Below are 20,059 nucleotides of genomic sequence, written 5' to 3'. Positions count from 1 at the left end.
GTTCCAAGGTGAGATCCTGGGGGGGAGGGGGGAGGAATGAAATTTCCAGGGCGAGAGGAGTGGAGGATTTGGGAATACATTTTTTATTGGCTGTGGGGATGGTGGGAAGCGGTTGAAGGGCAAAGAGTCCAAAGAGTTTAAAGTTCAGGACTGTCAAGAATGTTTTTTGAGGGGGGGGAGGGGAATAAATCTATTGTGTGATTATTGGGTGGGGTCTGAAAGTGGAGCTTTTATGTTTTACTGTTTACTGTTTTTATTAAAAATTGAATTCCTGGTCCCTTTAAAAATTAAAATTTCTACTCAGGGCTTAAAGACCTTTAGAAATGGTGCTAACACCGTTGCCAGGGATGCGGTGGCTGCCCCTTTTAAATCATCGGGGGTGGTCACTCCGCCCCCACTATTTAAATGAACCCCTGCACGAATTGTCGCTGGGGCTCCTCGGTGGCCCTTCTGCATTAGAAGGGCCGCCGAGTTGAAAGCGAGCCGCCGAGGGACACGGCGCGCAATTAAAATTCAGCCCGCAATATATCAGGTTTGACTTTGAAACGGGCTGGCAAAAACTGACTTTGCAGAGAGGCAGACACAGGCTGTTCTAGCACGTGAAGGAAATAGGAGAGCTCTCTCTACGTCAATTTGTCTACCTTCTGTCTCAAAATTCTGAAAAGTCAAGCCAGATTAATCTCTTAAAAAATATTATTATTGATCTGCTGTGTTCATCACTTGAAAAGGAAGAGTTTAATGCTAGAACTGCTGAACTGAACTGCTGAATTCCTGTCTCTGGAAAGATCTTTGGATTCACGGACCTTGGAATACTGCAAGTGAACTTTGACTGTTGAATCAGAAGACAGTTCGTTGGAAGTGTAATCTGCAAAAAGTTATTATTTTTTCAGGCAGCTAATTTAAAAACCAAACTACTGTTAGCTTAAGTATATGTATGCGAATGCAGGAGTTAGTTTTTTTTTAAATTAAGAAATTATAAGGTCTTTAGATATTGGTTTATCTTGGTAGGTTTAAGATTTTAGTTTTTTTTAATAAACAGTTAATTTGTTATCTAAAGATACCTGGTATGGTTCGCCTCATTCAGGGGTTACTAGATGGATTCAGTTCGGCTGCTGCTTTCTTTGATTTGGAAAGCTTACAACCGAATATGCGAATTAGGATCAGGAGTAGGCCAGTCGGCCCTTTGAGCCTGCTCCACCATTCAGTAACTTCATGGCTGAACTGATTACCCCACATTTCCACCTACCCCTGATAACCTTCCACCCCCTTGATTATCAAGAATCTATTTACCTCAGCCTTAAAAATATTCAAAGACGAACTTTGACGCCTTTTGAGGAAGAGAATTCCAAAGACTCACGACCCTCTGAGAGAAAAAATTTCTCTTCATCTCTGTCTTAAATGGGTGACCCCTTATTTTTAAACAGTAACCCTTGGTTCTAGATTCTCCCACAAGGGGAAACGTCCTTTCCACATCCACCCTGTCAAGACCCCTCAGGATCTTTTTTTGTTTCAATCAAATCGCCTCTTACTCTTTTAAATTCCATAAGATACAAGCCTAGCCTGTCCAATCTTTCCTTGTAAGACAGCCCGCCCATTCCAGGTATTAGTCTGGTAAATCTTCTCTGTACAGCCTCCAACACATTTACATCCTTCCTTAAATAAGGAGACCAGTACTGTACACAGTACTCCAGATGTGGTCTCACCAATGCCCTGTATAGCTGAAGCATAACCTCCCTACTTTTGTTTGCAATTCCCCTCACGATAAACAATAACATTCTATTAGCTTTCCTAATTATGTGCGATTCATGCACTAGGACACCCAGATCCCTCTGCATCTCAGAGCTCTGCTATCTCTCCCCATTTAGATAATATGCTTCTTTGTTATTCTTCCTGCCAAAGTGGACAATTTCCCACTTTCCGACATTATACTCCATTTGTCAGGTCTTTGCCCACTCACTTAACCTATCTATATCCCTTTGTAGCTCCCTTATGTCCTCTTCACAAGTTACTTTCCCACCTATCTTTGTGTCCTCAGCAAATTTAGCAACCATACCATGGGTCCCTTCATCTAAGTCATTTATATAAATTGTAAAAAGTTGGGGCCCCAGCACTGATCCCTGTGGCACACCACTCATTATATCTTGCCAACCAGAAAATGACCCATTTATGCCTACTCTCTGTTTCCTGTTAGCTAGCCAATCTTCTATCCATGCCAATATGTTACCCCTTACACCATGAGCTTTTATTTTCTGCAATAACCTTTGATGTGGCACCTTATTAAATGCCTTCTGGAAATCTAAGTACAATACATCTACTGGTTCCCCTTTATCCACAGCACATGTAACTCCCTCAAAGAACCCGAAGGTTATATAGATTCTTTATCTAACCAATTTGGCCTAACCATCAGCCTCAAGAAAACGAACATCATGGGGCAGGACGTCAGAAATGCTCCATCCATCAATATTGGCGACCACGCTCTGGAAGTGGTTCAAGAGTTCACCTACCTAGGCTCAACTATCACCAGTAACCTGTCTCTAGATGCAGAAATCAACAAGCGCATGGGAAAGGCTTCCACTGCTATGTCCAGACTGGCCAAGAGAGTGTGGGAAAATGGCGCACTGACACTGAACACAAAAGTCCGAGTGTATCAAGCCTGTGTCCTCAGTACCTTTCTCTATGACAGCGAGGCCTGGACAACGTACGTCAGCCAAGAGCGACGTCTCAATTCATTCCATCTTCGCTGCCTCCGGAGAATATTTGGCATCAGGTGGCAGGACCGTATCTCCAACACTGAAGTCCTCGAGGCGGCCAACATCCCCAGCTTATACACACTACTGAGTCAGCGGCGCTTGAGATGGCTTGGCCATGTGAGCCGTATGGAAGATGGCAGAATCCCCAAAGACACATTGTACAGCGAGCTCGCCACTGGTATCAGACCCACCGGCCGTCCATGTCTCCGCTTTAAAGACGTCTGCAAACGTGACATGAAGTCCTGTGACATTGATCACAAGTCGTGGGAGTCGGTTGCCAGCGTTAGCCAGAGCTGGCGGGCAGCCATAAAGGCGGGGCTAAAGTGTGGCGAGTCAAAGAGACTTAGCAGTTGGCAGGAAAAAAGACAAAAGCGCAAGGGGAGAGCCAACTGTGTAACAGCCCCGACAAACACATTTTTCTGTAGCACCTGTGGAAGAGCCTGTCACTCTAGAATTGGCCTTTATAGCCACTCCAGACGCCGCTCCACACACCACTGACCACCTCCAGGCGCTTACTCATTGTCTCTCGAGATAAGGAGGCCAAAGGAAAGATATCTTTATATCTATCTACAATATATAAAACATCTTGTACCTTAAACATCCAATCCTCGTACCACCAGTACACCATCTGCAGGATACACTGCACCATAGCTTCTTTGACAGCATCTCCCAAATCCCCAGCCTCGATCACCTAGAAGAACAAGGGCAGCAGGAGCATAGGCACACTATCACCTCTAAGTTGTCCTCCAAGTCACACAACATCATGACTTGGACATATATTGCTAAACACCGGGAGGATGAAAGTTGTCATCTTTGACCCCAGAACAAACTCCGTACACTTGTCAGAAATTTCATCACCCTGTCAGGCCACTTCCTTACCTTGAAGAAGACTGTTTGTAACCTCAACGTTCAATTTGATCTGAAGCATAGGAACATAGGAATTGCTTAATGAGAAAAGACCAAGGTTCACCTAGTTTGTCTTCTACCATCCCGACAGATGCATGATAGGATGTTTATGGTGTTGTTGATTAATCATAATCAATCGCTTATCGTTTTGCCGACAACAGACCCAGACATGATGCGTGAAAAACTGCAATGGTGGAGAGTTTTGCAAACCATAAATCCAAGGTCACCTGTCCCCCCCGCCCCTCCCCCACTCACCACATGTTATGTCTCAAATTACTCCTATGTTGTATCCCAAAATTGTTAATCTCTGGAAAAAATCTATCCAACTTGCATTTGAATAAATCAATAACATCTAATTCCAAAACTCCTTATGGAGCCTGTTCCATTGATGGACCACTCATTTTCTGTATTATTGTTTCCACAGCTAATGAAGGTGACATATTCTAAAAGTGCTGTGACTCCTAATTCTAGCTCATTTATTAAGATGATGGGAAAGTAAAAAATTTGCATTTATATAGCACTTTTTTAACCACCAGACATCTCAAAGGGCTTTACAGCTAGTGAAGTATTTTTGAAGTGTTGTCACTGTTGTAATGTAGGAAACGTGGCAGCCAATTTGTGCAAAACAAGCTCTCACAAAAAGTTATGTGATGATGACCACATAATCTTTAGTGTTGTCAATTGAGAGATAAATATTGGCCAGGACACCAGGGATAATTCCTCTACTCGTCTTCAAAATAGTGCTGTGGGATCTTTTATGTCCACCTGAGAGGGCAGATGGGGACCTCAGTTTAATGTCTTATTCGAAAGACAGCACCTCCGCAATGCGGCAGTCCCTCAGTACAGTCCTGATGTAGGGTCACTGATCTGAAATGTTAACTCTGCTTCTCTCTCCACAGATGCTGCCCGCCCTGCTGAGTATTTCCAGCATTTCTTGTTTTTACTCCCTCAGTACTGTTTCTCTACCAGCATTGCTTTGATTTGCATTTGGTGTATTTACACAATCTTTGAAGTAAAAGAAGAAAAATGTTATGAAAGCCTATCATGAAAATGGTCAGGAAATTAACTAAGGTGAAATATGACATGGTCTTTTTAAACAAAGTTCAAGAAAACTTATTTCTTTTCCCCCCCCAGTGTAACAATAGAAGATACTTATTCAAGGTCTATGACCAAATTAGCCAAAACAACAAGCAATTACAGTCAGCTGGGGTAAGTCTCTGATGTATTTTCCAATTATAAGGTGATATAGAGAGCTAGATTTTAAGAATACTTTGAAAATGTCTTAGGTTTACTTGATATCATTTTAATGTCTGCTACTGCTATAGTGTTTTATCTCTTTATATTATGTATTCCTTTAGAACATTTGCACCAGTATGGGATGTTTTAAAATTGTCAGCAGAGAAACTAGCCAGTAGCCATTTAGATCTAGTACGAAAACTACAAGAATTAATTAAAGAAGTACAGAAGTATGGAGACGAACAGACCAAGGCACATAAGAAGGTAAGAAAACATTTGATATCTTTATCATCCAGTCTGACAAAATGTTTCTGGATACAAATTTTGGAAATAGCACTTCACCAACCAAAAAGTATAAATGTTAGAAGCGTACCTGAAAAGAATAGTAATAATTATATATATTTTACAGATTTTAGGTGTGTACAGATCTTTCTTTTAATGTGCTGGGAATCTGATTGGATAAATCATTTGCCCGACCTTAAACAATTAGAATTTTTAAATAGTGCCTTGTTGTGTAATTGAAGTGTCTCAGTGCTTCACACATTGAATAACTTTTGAAGTGCAGCATTTGCTATGTATCCCACAGACAGCAGTGAAGTGAAAGACTAGTTTATCATTTCTTTTTTATTATGTTTGTTAAGGGAAAATTATTGGATAGAACACCAAGAGATTCCTTTTCTTTGAGCAGTGAGATATTTAACATTTACTAGCCAGGCAGGCGGGAGCTCAATTTAACAACTGAGTAATTACAAGCCAGGTAGTTTAACATCTGAGGTTGGGAATTTTTTTAGAGTTTCTAATTAAGGGTGAAATGACCATGTAACGAGATAGAGAAAATATAAATAGTCAGCATTGATTGCAAAGGATACAATTGTGCTTGACAGACATTATGAAATTCTTTGAGGAGGTGAAAGATGGACACCAGGAAAACCTTTGGTAAGGTACCACACAGGAGATTACAGTGAGGATTAAAGGGTATGAAGTTGTGGGAAGATAGCAAACTGGATTAAACATTGGTTACAAAGGAGAAAACAGAGTAAGGGTTAAGGGCAGATTCTCAGTGGTTTAACCTACAGCATTCAATTTTGGGGCCATTCTGTTCACTGTGTTTAAGAACGTAAGAAATAGGAGCAGAGGGCGGCACAGTGGCGCAGTGGTTAGCACCGCAGCCTCACAGCTCCAGGGACCCGGGTTCGATTCCGGGTACTGCCTGTGTGGAGTTTGCAAGTTCTCCCTGTGTCTGCGTGGGTTTTCTCCGGGTGCTCCGGTTTCCTCCCACAAGCCAAAAGACTTGCAGGTTGATAGGTAAATTGGCCATTATAAATTGTCACTAGTATAGGTAGGTGGTAGGGAAATATAGGGACAGGTGGGGATGTTTGGTAGGAATATGGGATTAGTATAGGATTAGTATAAATGGGTGGTTGATGTTCGGCACAGACTCGGTGGGCCGAAGGGCCTGTTTCAGTGCTGTATCTCTAAAAAAAAAAAGGTAGACCATATGGCCCCTTGAGTCTGCTCTGCCATTCAATATGATCATGGCTAAGGGCAATGGAAGCCAAAAATTTGGAAATATGCCAGGAGAAAGTGGTGTCAAAATTTGCAGGTGGTACCAATATAAGAGATATAATTAATTTAAATAAAAACTTCCATTCCAAGAATCTAGAAAAGCTGAAACAAGTTTGTGGGACTGCTTGTTTTGTGTGAAGCAAGTGTGAGGCTAGAAAGGGTAAACTAGCTTCTTGTGGATTTTCTTTTTTTTGCTTATTTAACTGGGGGAAAGCCAACTTCAGTGGGGTAAGAATGGAGCTGGGGCAAATAAATTCGAGTCAAAGGTTGGCAGTAAAAACGGTAGCTGAACAACCTTCAAAGAAGAGATAGTTCAGGCACAATCAAGGTATGTTCCCTCGAAGGGGAAAGTTAGGGTAAACAAATCCAGAGCTCCCTGGATGACACAAGAGGTAGAGATTAAGATGAAGAAGAAAAAGTGTGCTTATGACAGATGCCAGGTAGAAAATACTTAGTTTAGTTATACAGCACTGAAACAGGCCCTTCGGCCCACCGAGTCTGTGCCGACCATCAACCACCCACTTATACTAACCCTACTCCTATTACTAACTCCACATTCCTACCACATCCCCGCCTGTCCCTGTATTTCCCTACCACCTACCTATACTAGGGGCAATTTATAATGGCCAATTAACCTATCAACCTGCAAGTCTTTGGCATGTGGGAGGAAACCGGAGCACCCGGAGGCAACCCACGCAGACACAGGGAGAACTTGCAAACTCCACACAGGCAGTACCCAGAATTGAACCCGGGTCGCTGGAGCTGTGAGGCTGCGGTGCTAACCACTGCGCCACTGTGCCGCAGTGAGAACCAGGCTGAATATAGAAGGTCCAGAGAGGAAGTGAAAAAGCAAATAAAAGAAGCAAAAAGAGAGCATGAAAAGAGACTGGCTAACATTAAAGGGAATCACAAAGTTTTCTATAGACTTATAAATAGTAAAAGGAGGAGTGTGGCTGATTAGGAACCATAAAGGGGATTTACGCATGGAGGTAGAGGGCATAGCTGAGGTATTAAATAAATACTTTGCATCTGTCTTTACCATGGAAGAAGATACAACCCAGGCAATAGTGAAAGAGGAGGTAATTCAGACACTAGAAGGGTTTAAAATTGATGAGGAGAACGTATTAGATGAGCTGTCTGTACTTAAAGTGGATAAATCATCAGGACCAGATGAGATACATCCAAGGATACTGAGGGAAGTGAGGATGGAAATTGCGGAGGCCCTGGCCATAATTGTCCAGTCTTCCTTAGACTCAGGTGGTGACAGAGGAATGGAGAATTAAAAGTTACACCCTTGTTCCCTGGTTCACAGGAACGTTACCAAGCAAATTTTGACACTCAGCCAATAAGGCGATATTAGGGCAGATGACCAAAAGCTTGGTCAAAAAGCTAGGTTTTAATGAGCCTAGACAGGCAGAGAGGTTTAGGGAGAGAATTTCGGAGCTTAGGAACTTGACAATTGAAGGCATGTGATTCGAGTACACAGATTGAAGGTAATAGGCGAAAGAACCATAAGAACATAAGAAATAGGAGCAGGAGTAGGCCATTGAACCCTTCAAGCCTTCTCCGCCATTCAATGAGATCATGGCTGATCTTCTACTTCGACACCATTTTCCTGCACTATCCCTGTGCAATCCTTGATATTTTCAATATTTAGAAATCTATCGATCTCAGTCTTGAACATGCTCAATGACTGAGCCTCCACAGCCCCTCTGGGGCAGAGAATTCCAAAGATTCACCACCTTCTGAGTGAAGAACTTCCTTCTCGTCTCAGTCCAAAATAGCCTGCCCCTTATTCTGAGACTGTGTTCCCTAGTACTGGACTCCCTAGCCAGGGGAAACATCCTTCCTGCGTCAACCCTGTCGAGCCCTGTAAGAATTTTGTCTGTTTGAATTGGATCACCTCTCATTCTTCTAAACTCCAGAGAATAGAGGCCCAGTCTATTTAATCTTTCCTCATAGGACAATCTCTTCATCCCTGGAATTAGTTTGGTGAACCTTTGTTGCACTCCCTCTATGGCAAGATTATCTTTCCTTAGGTAAGGAGACTAAAATTGCACACAATACTCCAGATGCAGTCTCAGCAAGGCTCTACATAATTGCAGTAAGAAGGAAGATGAGGAGAAAACAACTTATACAGCGAGTTGTTATGATCTGGAATGCACTGCCTAAAAGGGTGGATGAAGCAGATTCAGTAGTATCTTTCAAAAGGGAATTGGATATATGTTTGAAAAGGAAAAATTTGCATGGCTATGGGGAAATATCAGGTTATTGGATAGGTCTTTCAAAATGCCAGCACAGGCACAATGGGCCAAATGGCCTCCTTCTGTGCTGTATCATTGTATGATTTTAGGAGTGTTTTATGTTGACATGCTGTGCAAAATTGGAAAGATGTTTCATTTTTTGACATTCCTGACCTTGATCGTTATATTATCCTAAAGTATTTTGAAATATATATAGGAAGGATCAATGCATGGCTTGAAGCATGGTGGAGGAGGGAGGGATTCATGTTTTTGTGGCATTGGGACTAGTTCCGGGGCAGAAGGCACCTATTCAAAAGGGTCTGGTTGCACCTCAATAGGACTGGCACCAATGTCCTCGTGGGAAGGTTCACTAGTGTGGGGAGGGTTTAAACTAAATAGGCAAGGGGATGGGCACCAGGATGTAGAGGTCGAAAAGAGGAATAAGATACATAATGGGAGAATGTTGGACAATATTAGGGAAGGGAGTACTTCCATATTAGATAGGAGTGGACTGAGAAGGATTACGAGGAATTCAAAGACGCGATTACAATGCAAGTATGTAAACGCACAAAGTGTGGTGAATAAGGTTGGTGAGCTACAAGCACAAACACTTGTATGGCAATATAAAGTAGTCGCAATAATAGAAATGTGGCTTAAAAATGATGAGGATTGGACAATTAATATACAAGGCTATAAAGTGTTCAGAAAAGATAGAGAAGGGAAAAAAGGGAGGTGGGGTGGCAGTACTGATTAGGGAAGACATTGTAGTGTTGGAAAGAGGGGATGTCCTTGAAGGGGCAAGGATAGAATCCATTTGGTTAGAGTTGAGAAGCAAAAAGGGTATGATCACACTACTGGAGGTATTCAACAGACCTCCAAATAGTGAGAGAGAGGTAGAGGAGCAAATTTGCAGAGAAATGACAAAGATGTACAAGAACTATAGAGTGGTGATATTGGGGTACTTTAATTACCCAAATATCGATTGGGATAATGTTAGAGTAAAGGGAAAGGAAGGGAAGGAATTTCTGAAATGTGTTGAGGAGAACTTCCTTGATCAGTATGTTCTCAGCCCAACTAGAAAGGAGGCATAAAAACAAGAAATGCTGGAACCACTCAGCAGGTCTGGCAGCATCTGTGGAAAGAGAAGCAGGGTTAACATTTCGGGTCACTGACCCTTCTTCGCAACTGTTCCGAAGAAGGGTCACTGACCCAAAACGTTAACTCTGCTTCTCTTTCCATAGATCTGCCAGACCTGCTGAGTGGTTCCAGCATTTCTTGTTTTTATTTCAGATTTCCAGCATCCGCAGTATTTTGCTTTTATAGAAAGGAGGCATTGCAGGATCTAGTACTGGGAAATGCGGTGGGCCAAGTGACTGTGAGGGAGCACTTGCATAAGAGTGATCACCATATCATAAGGTTTTAGACTCGTAATGAGGAAGACAAGGAACGATATCAGGTAGCACATCTAGATTGGAAGAGGGCTAATTTCAATGTGATGAGAAGGGATCTAGCCAGGTTAAAATGTAACCGAAGACTGACAGGAAATATTGTAATGAACAATGGATTATTGTTAAGGAAGAGATGCTTCAGGTACATTCCAACAAGGGAAAAAGGTAGGGGGACCAAAAACAGGGCTCCTTAGATGACGAGGGAGATAGATACTGTGATGAAACAAAAAAATAGGGTGTATGATGCATGTCTGGTGAATTCTTCAAGTGAGAACCAGGCCACATACAATAAGTTGAGAGGGGAAGTGAAGAGGAAAATAAGACTGGCAAAGAGAGACTGAGAATAGAATGGCAGTTAACATAAAAGGGAACCCAAAAATAATCATCTACCGGCATATGAATAGTAAGCGGGGAGTAAGAGGTAGAGTGGAGCCTATTAGGGACAAAGAGGGAAATAGATGCTTAGAGGTACAGGCCAAAGCTTAATGAGGACTTTGTATCAGTGTTTACTAAGGAAGAGGAGTCTGTCAAAATATCAGTAGAAGCGGAGAGAGTGAGGCAATTGATAAGGTAAAGACTGAGTGGAATGAGGTACTGAAAAGGCTGGCTAAGCTTGGGGTAGATAAATCACCTGGTCCAGAAGGCTTGCACCCAGGTTGCTAAAGGTTATGGGGGTAGAGGTAGCGGAAGGGCTTGCCATAATCCATTCTTCCCCAGATATGGGGGAAGTGCAAGAGGATTGGAGAGTGGCAAATGTGACACCCTTATTCAAGAAAGGGTGTAAGGACAGTTCTAGCAACTACAGGGCAGTTAGTTTAACATCAGTGGTGGGTTAGGTTTTGGAAACAATAATCAGGGAAAAAAATCAGTGGGCACTTGGAGAGATTTGAGTTAATTAAGGATAGCCAGCACAGATTTGTAAAACACAGGTCATGCTTGAATTTTTTGATGAAGTAACAAAGAAGGTTGATGAAGGGAATGCGGTAGATGTTGTCCATATGGATTTTAAGAAAGTGTTTGATAAAGTATCACCTAAAATGCTGGTTGACAAAATTGAGGCTCTTGGAATAGGAGGGTCATTGTCCAATTGGATTTAAAAAAATGGTTTAAGGACAGAAACCAGCAAGTTGTGGTAAATGGTTATTTTTCTAACTGGAGGATTGTAGACAGTGGCATTCCCCAAGGTTTAGTGCTCGCACCACTCATTGTTTTGCTGAATACAGAGTATAATTTCAAAATTTACCAATGACACCAAAGTTGGAGGAGTGGCAAACTGTGAGGGTGATATGAACCGCCTGCAATAGGACGTAGATAGGCTAGCAGATTGGGCAGACAAATGGCAGATGGAATTTAATACGGACAAGTGTGAGGTGATGCATTTTGGCAGAAAGGATAGGGTGAGGCAATATGGACTAAATGGCACAGTTCCGAAAAGTGTGCAGAACAGAGGGACTTGGGAGTGGATGTGCATCGATCTTTGATGGTGGCAGTACATATTGAACCTGTCTCTAGATGCAGAAATCAACAAGCGCATGGGTAAGGCTTCCACTGCTATGTCCAGACTGGCCAAGAGAGTGTGGGAAAATGGCGCACTGACACGGAACACAAAAGTCCGAGTGTATCAGGCCTGTGTCCTCAGTACCTTGCTCTACGGCAGCGAGGCCTGGACAACGTATGCCAGCCAAGAGCGACGTCTCAATTCATTCCATCTTCGCTGCCTTCGGAGAATACTTGGCATCAGGTGGCAGGACTATATCTCCAACACAGAAGTCCTTGAAGCGGCCAACACCCCCAGCTTATACACACTACTGAGTCAGCGGCGCTTGAGATGGCTTGGCCATGTGAGCCGCATGGAAGATGGCAGGATCCCCAAAGACACATTGTACAGCGAGCTCGCCACTGGTATCAGACCCACCGGCCGTCCATGTCTCCGTTATAAAAACGTCTGCAAACGCGACATGAAATCGTGTGACATTGATCACAAGTCGTGGGAGTCAGTTGCCAGCATTCGCCAGAGCTGGCGGGCAGCCATAAAGACAGGGCTAAATTGTGGCGAGTCGAAGAGACTTAGTAGTTAGAACATAGAACATAGAAAAATACAGCACAGAACAGGCCCTTCGGCCCACGATGTTGTGCCGATCCTTTGTCCTCTGTCAAGGACAATTTAATCTATACCCCATCATTCTCCTTTATCCATATACCTATCTAAAAGCCGTTTGAAAGTCCCTAAAGTTTCTGACTCAACAACTTCCCCAGGTAAGGCATTCCATGCCCCGACCACTCTCTGGGTAAAGAACCTTCCCCTGACATCCCCCTTATATCTCCCACCCTTCACTTTAAATTTATGACCCCTTGTAACGCTTTGCTCCACCCGGGGAAAAAGTTTCTGACTGTCTACCCTATCTATTCCCCTGATCATCTTCAAAACCTCTATCATATCACCCCTCATCCTTCTCCGTTCTAATGAGAAGAGGCCTAGAATGTTCAGCCTTTCCTCGTAAGACTTATTCTCCATTCCAGGCAACATCCTGGTAAATCTCCTCTGCACCCTCTCCAAGGCTTCCACATCCTTCCTAAAATGAGGCGACCAGAACTGCACACAGTACTCCAAATGAGGCCTTACCAAGGTCCTGTACAGCTGCATCATCACCTCACGGCTCTTAAATTCAATCCCTCTGCTAATGAACGCTAACACCCCATATGCCTTCTTCACAGCCCTATCCACTTGAGTTGCAACTTTCAACGATCAATGCACATAGACCCCAAGGTCTCTCTGCTCCTCCACATGCCCAAGAACCCTACCGTTAACCCAGTATTTTGCATTCGTGTTTGTCCTTCCAAAATGGACGACCTCACACTTTTCAGGGTTAAACTCCATCTGCCACTTTTCAGCCCAGCACTGCAACCTATCCAAGTCCCTTTGCAGACGACAATAGCCCTCCTCGGTATCCACAACTCCACCAACCTTTGTATCATCTGCAAATTTACTGACCCACCCTTCGACTTCCTCATCCAAGTCGTTAATAAAAATCACAAACAGGAGAGGACCCAGAACTGATCCCTGTGGCACGCCACTGGTAACTGGGCTCCAGGCTGAGTATTTACCATCTAAGACCACTCTCTGCCTTCTATCAGTTAGCCAATTCTTAATCCAACTGGCCACATTCCCCACTATCCCATGCCTCCTGACTTTCTCCATAAGTCTACCATGGGGGACCTTATCAAATGCCTTACTAAAATCCATGTACACCACATCCACTGGTTTACCCTCATCCACTTGCTTGGTCACCTGCTCAAAGAATTAGTTGGCAGGAAAAAAGACAGAGGCGCAAGGGGAGAGCCAACTGTGCAACAGCCCCAACAAACAAATTTCTCTGCAGCACCTGTGGAAGAGCCTGTCACTCCAGAATTGGCCTTTATAGCCACTCCAGGCGCTGCTTCACAAACCACTGACCACCTCCAGGCGCGTATCCATTGTCTCTCGAGATAAGGAGGCCCAAAAGAAGGAAAAAGAAAAGAAGATATTGAAAGATGGTTACAAAGCATCTGGGAGCTTGGGCTTCATAAATAAAGGGATTGAGTACAAAAGCAGGGAAGTTATGCTGAACCTTTATAAAGCTCTGGTTAGAGTATTGCGTCCAGTTCTGGTCACCACATTTTAGGAAGGATGTGAGGGTCCTTGAAAGGTTGCAGAGGAGATTTACCAGAATGGTTGCAGGGATGGGGGATTTTAGTTACAAGGTTAGGTTGAAAAAGCTGGGATACCACATCACAGGTTATTGTGGAAAATAAAATCTCATGGTGTAAGGGGTAACATATTGGCATGGATAGAAGATTGGCTAGCTAACAGGAAACAGAAAGTTGGCATAAATGGGTCATTTTTTGGTTGGCAAGATGTAACGAGTGGTGTGCTGCAGGGATCAGTGCTGGGGCTTCATTGTTTTTCAATTTATATAAATGACGTGGATGAAGGGACTGATGGTATGGTTGCTAAATTTGCTGATGACACAAAGGTGTAGGAAAGTAACTTGTGAAGAGGACATAAGGAGGCTACAAAGGGATATAGATAGGTTAAGTGAGTGGGCAAAGATCTGACAAATGGAGTATAATGCAGGAAGTGTGAAATGTCCATTTGGGCAGGAAGAATAAAAAAGAAGCATATTATCTAAATAGTGAGAGATTGCACAGCTCTGAGATGCAGAGGGATCTGGGTGTCAGAATACATGACTCGCAAAAGGTTAGTATGCAGGTACAGCAAGTAATTAGGAAAGCTAACAGAATATTATTGTTTATTGCGAGGGGAATTGAATACAAAAGTAGGGGGGGGGGTTATGCTTCAGCTATACAGGGCATTGATGAGACCACATCTGGAGTACTGTGTACAGTATTGGTCGTCTTATTTAAGGAAGAATGTAAATGTATTGGAAGATTTAACAGAACTGGAAGCAGTTCAAGGAAGGTTCATTAGACTGATACTTCGAATGGGCGGGTTGACTAATGAGGAAAGGTTGGACAGGTTGGGCTTGTATCCATTGGAGTTTAGAAGAGTAAGAGGCGACTTGATTGAAACATATAAGATCCTGAGAGGTGAAAAGGATGTTTCCCTTTGTGGGAGAAACTAGAACTAGGGAGTCGTTATTTAAAAATAAGGGTTGCCCATTTAAGACAGAGCTGAGGAGAAATTTTTTCTTTCAGAGGGTCTTTGGAACACACTTCCTCAAAAGGCGGCGGAAACATAGTCTTTCAATATTTTTAAGGCAGAGGTAGATAGATTCTTGATAAGCAAGGGGGTGGAAGGTTATCGGGGTAGGCAAGAATGTGGAGTCGAGGTTACAATCAGATCAGCCATGATCTTATTGAATGGTGGAGCAGGTTCGAGGGGCCGAGTGACCTACTCCTGCTAATTTATATGTTCGCATGTTTGTTCTCCTTGGAGCAAAGGGGATTGGGGGAAATTTGATAGAGGTTTACAAGTTTATGACAGGCCTAGATAAGGTAGACAAGGAAAAACTGTTTCCATTAACTGATGGTACAAGGACTAGGGGACAAGGATTGAAGCTTTTGGGCAAGAGATACAGGGGGATTGTGAGGAAGAACTTTTTTGCACAGCTAGTGGTAATGACCTGGAACTTGCTGCCCACGAGGGTAGTGAAGGCGGAAACAATCAGTGATTGTTGCAGCTAAACTGGAGGGGGACCAACATACTTGCGGGAAGGTTTGCTAGTACTACTCGGGAGGGTTTAAACTAGCCTTTCAGGGGGGTGGGACCCAAAGTAGTCGTCTCTCCGATGAGATAGTTGAGGCAAATGTAGAGGTTAAAGCAAGCAAGTCCAGTAAGCAGGCCGGGCAGGACAGGGAGCGTCGAAGGTCTGGTAGGCTAAACTGCATTTACTTTAATGCAAGAAGCCTTACAGGTAAGGCAGATGAACTCAGAGCATGGATCGGTGCATGAGATTGTGATATTATAGCTATTACGGAAACATGGTTGAGGGATGGGCAGGACTGGCAGCTCAATGTTCCGGGGTACCGATGCTTCCGGCGTGACAGAGGTGGAGGTAAGAGAGGAGGGGGAGTTGCACTATTGTTTAGTTTTAGTTTTAGAGATACAGCACTGAAACAGGCCCTTCGGCCCACCGAGTCTGTGCCGACCATCAACCACCCATCTATACTAATCCCACACTAATTCCATATTCCTACCACATATCCCCACCTGTCCCTATATTCCCCTACCACCTACCTATACTAGGGGCAATTGCTAATGGCCAATTTACCGATCAACCTGCAAGTCTTTGGCTTGTGGGAGGAAACCGGAGCACCCGGAGGAAACCCACGCAGACACAGGGAGAACTTGCAAACTCCACACAGGCAGTACCCGGAATTGAACCCGGGTCGCTGGAGCTGTGAGGCTGCGGTGCTAACCACTGCGCCACTGTGCCGCCCTATTGATTAGGGAGGACATCACGGCTGTACTTAGAGAGGATATCCTGGGGGGGAATGTCCAGCGAGGCCATATAGGTAGAACTTAGAAATAAGAAAGGGGTGATCACTTTGATGGGACTATACTATAGGCCCCCCAATAGTCAGAGGGAGGTGGAGGAGCATATATGTAGGGAAATCACAGATAGGTGTAGGAATTATAAGGTTGTAATAGTAGGTGATTTTAACTTCCCTAATATTGACTGGGACTGCCTTAGTGCTAAGGGATCAGATGGGGAAGAATTTGTTAAGTGTGTCCAGGATAGTTTTCTGAAGCAGTATGTGGATGGCCCTACTAGAGAAGGGGCTACACTCGACCTCCTCTTAGGAAATGAGGATGGGCTGGTGGTTGATGTGTCAGTGGGGGAGCACTTTGGGACCAGTGACCATGATTCTATTAGCTTCAAGATAGTTATGGAAAAGGATAGGACTGGTCCTCAGGTTGAAGTCCTAAATTGGGGGAAGGCTTATTTCGATGGCATCAGACAGGAACTCTCAAAAGTTGAATGGGAGAGGCTGTTTACAGGTAAAGGGACGTCTGGCAAGTGGGAGGCTTTTAAAAGTGAGATTGGAAGAGTTCAGGGCCGGCATGTTCCCGTTAGATGGAAGGGCAAGGCTGGCAAGTTTAGGGAACCTTGGTTGACGAGGGATATTGAGGGTCTGGTCAGGACAAAGAAGGAGGCATATGTCAGGTATAGACAGCTAGGATCAAGCGAGTCCCTCGAGGAGTATAGGGGATGTAGGACTACACTTAAGAAGGAAATTAGGAGGGCGAAAAGGGACCATGAGATTTCTCTGGCAGATAAGATAAAGGAGAATCCTAAAAGATTCTGTAAGTATATTAAGAGTAAAAAGGTAGCTAGGGAGAGAGGAGGTCCTCTTAAGGATCAGTGTGGTAATCTATGTGTGGAGCCACGGGAAATGGGCGAGGTCTTAAATGAATATTTCTCATCGGTATTTACCATAGAGAAGGTCATGGAAGCTAATGAGTTCAAGGGAGGGAACAGCGATATCCTGGAGCATATCAACATTACAAAGGAGGAGGTGTTGGAGGTTTTGAAGCGCATTAAGGTGGATAAATCCCCAGGGCCTGACCAGGTGTATCCTAGGATGCTATGGGAAGCAAGGGAGGAGATTGCTGGGGCCCTGGCAGAGATTTTTGTACCATCGTTAGCCATGGGTGAGGTACCGGAAGACTGGAGGATAGCTAATGTTGTGCCTTTATTCAAGAAGGGCAGCAGGGATAAGCCAGGGAACTGCAGGCCGGTGAGCCTTACATCAGTGGTGGGAAAGTTATTGGAAGGGATTCTGAGAGACAGGAATGATATGCATTTGGAAAGGCATGGTCTGATTAGGGATAGTCAGCATGGCTTTGTGCGTGGGAAATCATGTCTCACAAATTTGATTGAGTTTTTTGAGGAGGTGACCAAGAGGATTGACGAGGGCAGGGTGATGGACGTTGTCTACATGGACTTTAGCAAGGCCTTTGATAAGGTCTTGCATGGTAGGTTGGTCCAGAAGGTTTGAACACATGGGATGCAGGGTGAGCTAGCCAATTGGATACAAAATGGGCTTGGTGATAGGAGGCAGAGGGTGGTCGTGGAGGGTTGTTTTTCAGATTGGAGGCTGGTGACCAGTGGTGTGCTGCAGGGATCGGTGCTGGGCCCTCTGTTGTTTGTCATATATATTAATGACTTGGATGTGAATGTAAGAGGCATGATTAGTAAGTTTTCAGATGACACTAAAATTGGTGATATAGTGGACAGTGAAGAAGGTTGTCTAAGGTTACAACAGGATATAGATCAACTGGGAAAGTGGGCAAGAGATTGGCAAATGGAATTTAACACAGACAAGTACAAAGTGATGCATTTTGGGAAGTTAAACCAGGGCAGGACATATACAGTGAATGGCAGGGCCCTGGGGAGTGTTGTTGAGCAGAGAGACCTTGCGGTACAAGTACGTAGCTCCCTGAAAGTGGCAACACGGGTAGACAGGGTGGTGAAGAAGGCGTATGGCATGCTTGCCTTCATCGGCCGAGCATTGAGTACAAGTGTTGGGACGTCATGTTACAGTTGTACATAACGTTGGTTAGGCCGCATTTGGAATACTGTGTGCAATTCTGGTCGCCGCACTACAGGAAAGATGTAATTAAGCTAGAGAGGGTGCAGAAAAGATTCACAAGAATGTTGCCTGGTTTGGAGGGCTTGAGTTATAAAGAGAGATTGGATAGGCTGGGTCTGTTTTCCCTGGAGCGAAGGAGGCTGAGAGGGGACATGATAGAGGTATATAAAATTATGAGAGGCATAGATAGGGTAGATAGCCAGAGTCTGTTTCCCATGGTAGGGGTGACTAAAACTAGAGGGCATAGATTTAAGGTGAGAGGGAGGAGGTTTAAAGGGGATCAAAGGGGTAAATTTTTCACACAAAGAATAGTGGGTATCTGGAATGAGCTGTCAGAGGAGGTGGTGGAGGCAGGAACCGTAGCGACATTTAAGAGTCATCTGGACAGGTACTTGAATGAGCAAGGCATAGAGGGATATGGAATTAATACAGGCAGATGGGATTAGTATAGATAGGCAGTATGGTCGGCATGGTGGGCCGAAGGGCCTGTTTCTATGCTGTATGACTCTTATTTCAAAAGGAAATTGGATGAGCACTTGAAGGAAATTAACATGCAGGGCTGTGAGGATTGAGTGGGGGAGTGGAACTGACTGGATTGCTCCACGGAGAGCCAGCATGGACTCAATGGGCCGAATGGCCTAATTTGTGCCACTACTGGCTTTTATGTGAATCATTGAGTGATTAAAAATGTATTATGATTTATTTTAAGAAACTGCACTTTCTGCGAATTCTAATTAATTGATAGCAATTATATGAGGTTATTGAACTCAAGTTTTGGAATGAGTGGCTACTAATTAGGAAATACTTCATTTTCCAATCATTTCTTTTCCATTATAGACAAAAGAAGAAGTGGCAGGGACGCTGGATGCTGTACAGAACATTCAGAGCATCACTCAATCACTGCAGAAATCTAAAGAAAACTACAGTGCCAAGTGTTTAGAATATGAAAGGTTAAAAAAAGAAGGAGCAACACAGAAAGAAGTAGAAAAGGTAAGCGCTATAAACTATCTGATTTAAAAAATAACGTTAATAGCCCCACATGTTCTCAGATTTAAATGGAGTTCCTGATTAAAAGGAACCAGAGAAGACTTGTGGAGGTGAGAAACGTGCAGCATCCAGAAACACCAGTGGCCAGAATAGCAGGAAAATAACAGCAAGTTTAACGTGCTGCTGTTACTAGTGTGTAAATCATCCAGCAATTTGTGGTTAGGAAGAGAGACCCCATGAGTTGCACATAACCACAAATTAGTGCATGATTTCACTGACACCGCCGTTAGGGAGCTCCTGTTTCCGTGAGGCTATTAACGCCCTGTGAGTTTCAAGAATTTGCTGCATTTGCGCAGTAAATACAAATTACGTTCATTGCAGAAAATTAGGACTGGTACGTAACATTATAAGGACTCTTTTAATGATGAGATTTATGTTCCTGCAATGCCACTCAACCTTTCCACCTAGAAAGGGAACAATTGAAGCTGTGGAGTCTCATTCCTGCAGATATTAAACTGTTCTTAGAAATTTTTAAAATTGCCTGTCCTTCCTTTCATCCATTTGCTACTCTATTTTCCACCATGTCTCTATGCATCCATATATTACCCATCCATCCCTAATTGCCCTTGAGAAGGTAGTAGTGAGCCACCTTCTTGAACCATTGCAATTCATATATTTTATACTTTTTCAAGACAAAGTCATGCAGCAAGATGAGAACTAAGATATGCCTGGTGAGAGGAAAGGATCTGGGCAGGGCAGGAGAGGCTGTTGAACGATGCAGTTATAGCGGTGGGCAGGACGACAAGGCCCAATTCTGCAGAAGGCA

At 43.7% G+C, this 20,059-nt stretch overlaps 1 protein-coding gene across 1 annotated transcript in view; it reads left to right on the top strand.

Annotated features, from left to right (window-relative positions):
* fcho2 (FCH and mu domain containing endocytic adaptor 2) overlaps positions 1-20,059 on the top strand; it is a 311,078-nt gene that overhangs the window by 106,039 nt on the left and 184,980 nt on the right. The window contains exons 3-5 of the mRNA XM_068029556.1: positions 4,791-4,865; positions 5,015-5,156; positions 19,084-19,236. Of these exons, the coding sequence (XP_067885657.1) occupies positions 4,791-4,865; positions 5,015-5,156; positions 19,084-19,236 (370 nt within the window). The remainder of the gene's footprint in view (positions 1-4,790; positions 4,866-5,014; positions 5,157-19,083; positions 19,237-20,059) is intronic.

Source organism: Heterodontus francisci, chromosome 4 (genome assembly GCF_036365525.1).
Source record: "Heterodontus francisci isolate sHetFra1 chromosome 4, sHetFra1.hap1, whole genome shotgun sequence".
Taxonomy (NCBI): Eukaryota; Metazoa; Chordata; class Chondrichthyes; order Heterodontiformes; family Heterodontidae; genus Heterodontus; species Heterodontus francisci.
The sequence above is the reverse complement of the archived record's forward strand: the minus strand, read 5'-3'. Positions and strand labels throughout refer to the sequence as shown.